The sequence below is a fragment of the Sinocyclocheilus grahami genome, unplaced genomic scaffold, assembly GCF_001515645.1.
Source record: "Sinocyclocheilus grahami isolate Dianchi unplaced genomic scaffold, SAMN03320097.WGS_v1.1 scaffold2303.1, whole genome shotgun sequence".
NCBI lineage: Eukaryota > Metazoa > Chordata > Actinopteri > Cypriniformes > Cyprinidae > Sinocyclocheilus > Sinocyclocheilus grahami.
In genome coordinates this window covers 49,428-59,822 of record NW_015507482.1, presented here as the reverse complement: position 1 = coordinate 59,822, position 10,395 = coordinate 49,428, and the positions used below count along the sequence as shown (strand labels likewise).

General features: G+C 36.7%; 1 protein-coding gene across 2 annotated transcripts; it reads right to left on the bottom strand.

Annotated features, from left to right (window-relative positions):
* Positions 1–2,746: 2,746 nt before the first annotated feature.
* Positions 2,747–9,355, bottom strand: LOC107574668 (uncharacterized). 2 transcript variants are annotated; one of them, XM_016261106.1, is made up of 5 exons: positions 9,252–9,355; positions 3,544–3,864; positions 3,100–3,333; positions 2,917–3,009; positions 2,747–2,830 (listed from the first exon to the last, which is right to left on the bottom strand). In XM_016261106.1, the coding sequence occupies exons 1-5, from the start codon at positions 9,298–9,300 to the stop codon at positions 2,754–2,756; spliced, it is 774 nt and encodes a 257-aa protein (XP_016116592.1). In that variant the 5' UTR covers positions 9,301–9,355; the 3' UTR covers positions 2,747–2,753. The 2 variants fall into 2 exon arrangements, with proteins under 2 accessions (XP_016116592.1, XP_016116593.1); XM_016261107.1 differs by lacking the exon at positions 3,544–3,864.
* Between the last annotated feature and the right edge of the window lie 1,040 nt (positions 9,356–10,395).

Genomic DNA, 10,395 nt, shown 5'->3' with positions numbered 1-10,395 from the left:
GTCTGCGCCATTAATTTCCACGAGGGGCAGACTGGGAAAAAAATTTCAGGCTGGGAAATCTCACACTCATACACCCACAACAGATTCTGAAACGTGGACAACCCTATTTTTTGTATGGACCTCACATAAAAAAGGTTTAAATCCTTAGGTTGGGGACATGCAAAATAATTAAAAGTTCTCTCCTGAACTGCACCTTCACTTCCATTTTTCTTTTCAGTCTCTTTATTTTGCCCTGATATCTATCTCTCTCATGACTTTAATACTCAAGATTTAACAAAACTATACTTTCTAAATTGCCTACATGTCAAAATTAGTACATCACTACAATATCTTTATGGAAAAATCCTAATACTGAACACGAGTCATGTTTTTCCATTACAAAAATTAACCATGCTTTTATTATAGTAAAAGTACAATAACCATGTTTTTTTTTTTTTGGCAAATGGATTACCATTTGTATTTATTTTTACTACAAATTCCATGGTTAAATTATGGTTAGTGTATCAAAAACCGTGGTTAATTTGTGGTTACCATGGTTTGACAATAGTAACCATTGACTTTGGATTTATAGTAAAATCATCGTTAATTTTCGTAAGGGTTGTGTTGTTGTCTGCCCTAGCTCCCCTAAACCTATTATAACATATGATTATTTGTCTGCTAAATTACTACTGTAACATTACAATAGATAATAATGATGTCCTTTATACAGTATTCTGAGTGATGACTGATGAGCAATGGGCTGCTGCTGCTTAACTAAGTAAACAAAGACAAAACTACAATAGCATATTTACAGATGAATCTGACCTGCACTTGAAACCCTGAACAGCAGGCCTAGTTTTGCTTCTCTGCTCCACCTGTGCGCTTCCACAGTCCTCTCCATTCTCTCTCTCGCATTGATTACTCTGATCCAAACCGTTTGGCGGAGACGCAGAGAGCACGCGAGCCGAAGCTTTGCCAGTGACGACTAACCGATTCATGATTTATTAGAGATTTAATTATCGAATGGCGAATTCGGAAATAATCGCTATAATACATTCGGCAGGCAATTATACAATAATAATATTAAAATAGCGGGGCAAATCGGCTGCAGGCCACGGGGAATTGTCCCGGTTCTCCTGATGGCCAGTCCACGCCTGATTTCCACAGACACGCAGAACATGCAGGATTCATATATTAGACCCTTTCACACCACTTTAGTTCCAGAACTAAATATACGGTACTAAAGTACTGGGATGATTTTGCACGTACTATTTCCCAGTACTATTTAAAGGGTTGCATTCACACCGAGAATGTGTACTAAGAAGTGACGTTGTTCTGTTCAACAACAGAAACAAAGAAGAACAACGTTAACAACAGGAGGATGGAGGACGCTGTGATCGGAGCGGTGTGTTTGTTGTGTCTCGCGGGTTTCACAATAATGGACATGGAAAGTCGACGTATACGTAAAGCGATTGAAAGAACGGAAAGGAGGACTAAGAATCTCCAACGACAACTGGCAGTGCTACATTTGCTACAAGTGCCTGCACTTCAGCGTCCGTCCATCTATCGCTGTTCTCCATACTTGCGAAATAAGTTGATACAATGTTTACAGTATGTTTACACGGCGTTTTAAATCTTGGCGGGTGAGGGCGTTTTCGTACACGTTTTGCCAATCAGTGTCTACTTACGTCATGATTAGTATTAGTTGTGCCGGTTAGACCCTGCTCCGGAGTAGGAGCTAATTTGGTTCTCGAAAAAGGCAGTCCGGTATTAAAATCGCTCCCAGTTCCGGCGGTGCGAACACGCCGAAAAGTGGGTAGTTCCACAATTAGTTCTGGTACTATGAAAAGGTTCCTGTGGTGCGAAAGGCCCTAATGTCTTTTTGCGGCTTAATATTCACAGACACTAGTCCATATCGCGTTTTGATTCAAGTGTACTGACCTACTTTTGACCTATTTTATAGGAATTCCGTTTTTATGACTGGATTCTACAAACCAGTCTGTTTTCCGCATCGCGGAAATCATAGGGCTGTATGTCTCAGAGTAGTCAGTGCAATTCGGGAAAGAAATCAATTAAATCTGTATGTGGATGTGTGTAAATATTCAAATGTAATCCCCTTTGTAATAGTCAACATTTTCATAAGTAACTAATTTAATTACACATTTTTTCGTAGTAACTGTAACTGATTACAGTTACATTTATTTTGTAATTAAATTACGTAACGCGTTACATGTAACTAGTTACTCCCCAACGCTGGTCATTATAAATGTCAACAAATTTATAAAACTGATCTGAGATCAGGTAAAAAGACATATAAATGCTGGTTGATGGGTTCACTGAAGTCATCCACTAGCAGTGAATCACTGAAATCTTGAAACAGTTATGACGTAATGAAGCCTCATTGACTGAAATCACGTGACTTTGGCAGTTTGATACGCAGCTAAATTTGGTTCTTAATTTATCTTTTAGTGCTCAATCCTGTTCAGTATCCACACAGTAATTCACAGGAGTTAAAACTGCATTCTACAACCGAATTAACTCATGAAAATTCAGGAATTTGACACCTAACCCAACTCTTAATTAAATGAGCTTGAGACTTTGGACTGGAAATACAGTTTAATTTCAAAGCATTTTATTTTAATTTAACTTACCATGCCAAAGATACCAAAGTTAATTTTTATTTCAAAACTGACTCCACTTACAAATGAATAAAAAATAGACATCTGTGTCTAAACATGTTAAAAATCATATAACATACAGAAGATCTGCTTCTCTCATGAATCTTCTTCTGTGTGTTCAGGTGCTTCTCTAAATCTTCTCATCCTCACTTTCTGATCTTCCTGCTTCTTTCCTAAAAGCATCACATCATCATCATCATCATCACACTCTTAATATCTGCATGTCAAATCCATAATGATGATGATAAACGTCTCTCACCTGACGTGTGTCTCATGTAGATGTGAAAACCTCCTAACAGACCCAACAGAACCATCAGCTGAAGACACCAGACCAGCACAAACACCACAGACGCTGAACAACACAAACACAGCAGTCAATCAATCAATCAATCAATCAGACTATGTGTAGTTGATATCTGTAGATGAACAGAACTGATCTCACCAGGACAGGGTTTGAGTCTAGTGGTGTTCTGTGCGTGACTGACGTGGTTCTTCACGCTGCAGCTGATGTTTCCATCAGTTCCCTCATCCAGATCAATGCTGCTGTTTCCATCCATCAGTGGATCTCCATTCAGAGTCCAGCTGTAGAGGAGCTGATCCCCCTCAGAGGAGCAGGACACCCTCATCACCCCACTGGAGGAGCAGATGATTGACACTTCCACTGAGCCAATAGGAGCTGGAGGGAGGGACACATCACAGTCACATGACAAACACAGGAGAATCTTGTTCTTCCACACGACTCATACTATTACTGGAGTCTGTAGTGTGTTTACTGTGTGCTACAGGAATAAAAACCTTCACAGAGATTCAACGGATTGATCTGCATGAGAGTGAGATCTTTGGAGAACATGAGATTGTAATGAGTCTGATGAGAGAGTTTCTGTACCTTCAACAATCACTTGAAGATCTTCTGAGTACCATGAGTCAGGGAAATATAATTTGTAATTCCCTGAATCTGCACTGTTCACACGGTTTATTATCAGAGTCCCATTAATGACGGTCACTTCAGGTCTGTTATTATAAAGATCACAATTTCTCATCATGTCATTAATTAATAGACAAACTGGATAATCTGCTGTGTTGTCCATCCTCTTACGTAACTCCCGGTAATATTTACTAGCGTCCAGCACCATCAGCAGATTGAGTTTGTGTCCCAAAGCTGCGTAACAGGGATCAGACTGATCAAACCTGCAGAACCGATCCAGACCTGAAGAACAAAACACACACACACTGTAAAGCTTTTTTTTTTTTTTTTTACAGAATCTGTAAACGTCTGTGATTTTAATATAAAAAGCAGTTAGAAATTAGTTCAGGAAAAATAAATTAAATATTAATATCAATATTAATTAAATATTATGTAATACTTTCCACAGTAACACTTCATTTATAATTTACCATAAACATCTATTGTAGGTTCACAGGTAGACATACATTTTTTTGTTCCCATGGTCTATGCGTATGTGCAGGGCCGTCGCTAGTATTTCTGGGCCCTGTGCACTGAATTTGCTATGGGGCCCCCTCAAAATCACTTGGTGGGGGGGTAAAGTTTTTTTACTCAGTACTGTTTGTTAACCCCTGGACTGGACAAATCAAACCCATCCGTCCCACAAATCCCCCCTTCAATTAATACATAAAACAGGACAGAAACAAATGCTGATATACATTTCTGAATTCACAACAAATGCAACAAACTTAATAACGCATTTTTGTCACATATAAAAGCACTTGACAGTAAAGCATTGATTTTGAGCTAGACTGCTGTAAAGTTACTGTTAATAAATTCTGAAATAATTTCCTTAGTGACTTTCCAAATGACTTTCTTCTGTTGAACAGAAGATTTTGTAGAATGTTACCAAACCATTTTTGGTTACCCTTGATTTCTACTCTATGGACAAACATTTCTTGAATTTCTCAAATTATGTTCCACAGAAGAAAGAAATTCATACAGGTTTGGAATGATATGATGCTGAGTAAATGATGACATGATTTACAATTTTGGTTGAATCTCCCTTTAAGAACTTTAAGAACTTTATTATTTGTAAATAATAAACACCTAATTTATATAAGACAATGATATTTATCTTTAATCAGGCCCTTATTGAATTAACATTTTATTCAATTAAAATTCATTAGAACTAAACATCTAAAAAGAAAGAAGTTCTTGTTTAGAATATAGAGTTTAGCTGACTAGTATTAGTAGGATGGCGGTCATAAGAAGTAAAACCATGGTCCTCATTACCAAGGTTATATGGTTTTTAAAATAAATAAGTAATAATAAACTATACAATTTGTAGTTAAAAAAAATAAACATGAAGAAACTACAAAACAACTTCTATAAAATTAAAATATTTCCCAATATGTAACAACAGTAATATTTATAATAAAAACATTTCTGCCAACACATATAGGCTATTTGTACAGTGTCAATAACTTCAAGTTAAAGCACTATGGTGCTGAATTGACAATATTGGCGTTTTCCAATATACCTAATTGTCGTGGCTGTTTTCGGCTAGCATCACTACAGAACCTTTAATGTTCTCACATCACTCGACTGTATAATTCTGTCACATCTGAATGGTTCAAGCGACTTATGCAGTTTATCACTTATAAATTGTGGCAGAAGCACGGCGCTGTGCGGTGGCTGATCTCACTCTTCATTGTTTGAAATGTTTTTTTTTTCCTTTGGAACAATGTCTCAAAAAGGCCAGCAGCATCTCCAACCAGTGAGGAATCGGTTTCTCAAACTTTCTACCATTCTCTTCTCTCTCTGTCCTGCTTAGATCCAGTTTTTTTTCTTCATTCAAGACAGTATGAAATAGCCATCAAAGAGTTTCTAGAGAAACCGGTCACTTTTTGGACTATAAGAATTGTTGACCATATTTCAGTTCACAGTGAGCATTTTATTTCCCTATATATTTCACTCTTTAATACACATAATGCACTCTAAATTGTCACATTTAATTATGAACAATATCTTTGCTGACTAACTCATTTACTGAGGAAACATATTATAAAAGGGGTCATATGATGCTGCTAAAAAGAACATTATTTGGTGTAATGAAATGTGTTTATGCGGTTTAAGGTTAAAAAAACACAATATTTTCCACATACTGTACATTATTGTTTCTCCTCTATGCCCCGCCTTTCTGAAACGCGTCGATTTTTACAAAGCTCATCGGTCTGAAAAGCGAGGTGTGCTGTGTTTGGCCAGCTATCCAGTGCGTTGTGATTGGCCGAATACTTCAAGCGTGTGACGGAAATGTTACGCCCCTCACCATACTGTGATGCCCTGTCCGGCCGGAGCGACGAGACAAAAACATTAAAACCCATTACAAACGAGTCATTTGTTGCATCCAGTGGGGACATAATTACTGATTATAATGACTTATCGTTGACTTATCATTGCATCACGCCGCGTAAACATATAACCATGTCTGCATTTGTGATCAGAGAAATGACAAACAACAAGCGCTACTCTACACTGCTCAAAACTCGCGTTTGAATCGTCAGTGGCAAATCCTTTAAATATGAAAACGTACTTACAGTCTGTGAGTCAGAACAGCCGGCATTGTAGTCTACTCTCCCAGGATCAGTAAACAGTCCTTCATAAAATGTGCTGCACACATCTGAATATTTGGGTTGAAGTGTGCTGGAACAGTGTTGTAAATACAACTTAACCACTGATTTCTAGTCGTGTCCTCTTCTGGAAGACCAAACAAAGTAGTTTCGCTTTCACAATGAAACACAGCGCCTTCACGACACGGCGGCGGCAGCAACAATACTACAGCGAGAATAAAAGTTACTCCTTTCTTTGCGTGAACATTTGGGCGGCGTTATGCAAATCTTCCCACACAGTGATGTAGACATGTGGGGGCGTGTTAGAACGAGCCGTTTTAGGTAGGCGTGGCTGACTCTTAACCTTTATAAAGAATATCTCTTTGGATTTGAGACTTTAGTCTTTGCAACTTTACAGATCTTCTTTATGCACCAAGAGCTTGTAACACTCCAAAGAGAAAGGAAAAATTTAAAATCACATCATATGACCCCTTTAAAATATCTGTTTGACATTGGAATATCAGCTTATTTATTTATTTATTTTGTATGGTCTCAGTCAAAAAGCAAAACTAAATGTTGATTGTATTCAAATTCCATTATCATGCTTTCACTGTCTGCAAACACTTTATGCTCTTTATATATTCTCAATATTGTCTGTTTTACTAAATTTCACAAATGAAAATGATTCAGAATTGTTGTGCGTCTCTTAACAACACCCAGCGGTGTTTGGTTACTGAATGAATCCAGTAAAGTAAAAATCAGTGAGTTTTCCAAGACATGCGGGCTCTGGTTGTAAAAACAGCAGAGATTTACATTCCTGAAGAAATTGGATAAACTTTTACAGGTGAGAATGAGTTGGTTTGTGTTTTTATATGTATTTACTCAATGTAACATGTTTTCAAAACATGGTAACTTTTTTAATGTTGCTTTAGCTAAAGCCTTCATCTGGTATTGTGTTAAACAAAATCATCTACTGAAGTCTGTTCAACTTTCTCTCGCACAATAAATCCCCACTATCTAATACTGCTTTGAAAGCATATTTGAGACTAAACATATCCCATCATTCATTACGTTCAGGAACTCATTGCTAAATATTTTTTTTATTGCATTATTACAAACCTAGTATGTAGTGTGTCCCATTAGTTAAACAAAAGTACTACACACATACATGTGGTCATCAAACCCACAACACTTCAGCTAAATACAGGAAATGTATTGTGCAAGTAGACAAGCGGACAAGTGCAAAGACCGCAGGTGTGGACATTGTGACAGGACGTGTGTATATACAGTGGTGTGAAAAGGTTTTTGCCCCCTTCCTGTTTTTTTTAATTTTTTTGCATATTTGTCACACTTAAAAGATTCAGATCATCAAATAAATTTTAATATTACACAAAGAATGCAAGTAAATACAAAATGCAGTTTTTAAATAATGATTTCTTTTATAAAGGGAAAAAAGCTGTCCAAACCTGCCTGGCCCTACGTGAAAAAGTAATTGCCCCATAAATCTAATAACTGGTTGTGCCACGCTTTGCAGCAACAACTGCAATCAAGTGTTTGTGATAACTGGCAGTGAGTCTTTCACTTCACTGTGGAGGAATTTTGGCCCACTCTTCTTTGCAGAATGGTTTTAATTCAGCCACACTGGAGGGTTTTCGAGCATGAATGGACTGTTTAAGCATCTCAATCATATTTAAGTCCGGACTTTGATTTGGCCCCTCCAAAACCTTAATTTAGTTTTTCTTGAGCCATTCAGAGGTGGACTTGCTTGTGTGTTTGGGATGTGTTGCTCTTTAAGCATGCTTCACTTTGTCAGACAGCTTCTATTTAAGTGATTTCTTGATTCAACAGGTCTGGCAGTAATCAGGTCTGGGTGTGGCTAGTGAAATTTAACTCAGCTTTCTAAAATAATGTGGTTAATCACAGTTCTTTCATGATTTAACAGGAGGGGGCAATTAATATTTCACGTAGGGCCACGTAGGTTTGGACAGCTTTTTTCCCTTAATAAATGAAATCATCATTTAAAAACTGCATTTTGTATTTACTTGCATTATCTTTGTGTAATATTAAAATTTGTTTGATGATCTGAATCTTTTAAGTGTGACAAATATGAAAAAAATGTAAAAACAGGAAGGGGGCAAAAACCTTTTCACAGCACTGTATATATGTCACGATCTCCAGCTGATTCTGTACCTTGCCATTCACTCAGGACTCCATTTCCCATAATCCTCATCAGCACTCATTATCAGTTCACAACTGCCTCATATTAGTAGGACTGTAAGAATAGCACACACTCTCTGTCTTCGTTGGTGATTGAATGTTGTAAAAGTAAAAGTCTATAAAAGTGTGTGTGTGTGTGTGTGTGTATATATATATATATATATATATATATATATACACACACACACACACACTGTATATGCATGTAACCAAGCAACACTGTCCATTAAAGATGCAAATAGTAGTAGTTTGTCCCAAAGCTTGTCTATTCTGCTACTCACTCAAAATTATGTAGATACGTTTTCTTCACAAAAAGAGCACATACTTTTAGGGCAGATTGGAAGTGCATTTGTAGGGGTGAAAAAGAGAAGTTAGACAGGGACAGAGATCTGTAAAAAGAGGAGCGGAAAAGATGAACCATGTGATGAGGTGTGAAAAGAACAGCACTGCAGGCAAAGAGTTTAAAATAAATGTTAGCTTAGTTTGCAAGCTCTTAAAAGGGAAAGTAATATGTTTAAATGAGTCAGTGAATGCTATTTACATTTTCTGATACAGAGGTACAAAAATCACTTGTTATACTTGGTCTAAAAAGACTATATAAAGACTATTCTATCATCTTGATTTCATGGATCTTAAACTTACAGGGTCTTACTGTGACTTAAACACTTTCTCTGACATATTATAATTCTACACTAATACACACAGTTCAAGAAGGTCAGAAAACTCTAATGCTAGATCACTGCAGACTCTTAATGTACTATTATATTCATCAGAGATTAATCTGATTTCACATAAGATGAGTTTGATGTGAAAGTGACTCACATGCAGCAGTTTGCCGCAGCAGCAGCATCAGTCCAAAGATGAGCATCATTTCTCTAAAGTCCAGTTTCCAGAAGAGCCCAATCCCAGCAGAAGAGTGTCAGATCGTGTCTCATGCAGCGAAAGAAAGAGCAAGTTTCCTCATATGAGGGGAAGTTAGTTTATGAGAGAGAGAGAGAGCGATCTCAGTCATAGAACCTATTGCATTATATGGCAGAAAAAGTTCCCTGATTCAGACGGTCCTGAAGCTGCAAAAACAAACTAACATGACTAACAACATTCAAATATTGAATTGAAATTGAGAGAGAGAGAGAGATTTTTAAAACGTCTTTATTACAATAAATGAATTCAAACTTTATAAGGTCATCCATAGCTTTATAATAATTAAAATCTATTAAGATTCTAGATTTTACAGAATTACAGAACACTGCTTCCAAACTATTGCATACAACTTCATCCACATTCTCCTTTCTTGTAATATAAATCGCCATTTCTGCATGACCTAATATAAAATTAAACACCTGACATTGATACTTGCGGCTCTGGGAATATTTAAAACCACAAATAAACGTCATTGAAAAATGCTCATTAAAACATTTAAAAATATTATTTAAAACAATAAATAAAGGTTTCAACCTTGAACACTGCATGAATTAATGAACTGCGTGAGAAGAGTAACTCTTATTAATATTTACATGTTTTATAGTCATTGCACATAAATCTAGAAATATGAAGTAAATTTTAATCTAAAAGTTCAGCGTGCTTGAATCCGCGCATGCGTGTTTTGACCCACGCTTTGAATCAGAGGGACCTTTCTGTTTTAGATTTCTGATTTGTAATACTTTGGTCCGTGTGCATTTCAACAGCTTGATTCTTGTTTGCTTGACTCATTATACTGTACATTGACGTTCATATTAATCACATAACCTCATTAAAGTTAACTTGCGTGCGGTCACAGTGAGTGATATTTCAGCGAAAATGTTTTCAATAGTTCAGAGATTCACAAAGCTGTTTTTCACGTAAAAACTTGAGCACAATTGGAAATTACTGGAAATTATTTAACACTGTAACTTAACTGCTAGCTAGCTAACATCATTACTAAATAAAACAATCGCATAGTTTAGCATAATGCTAGTTTCTGCTCTTT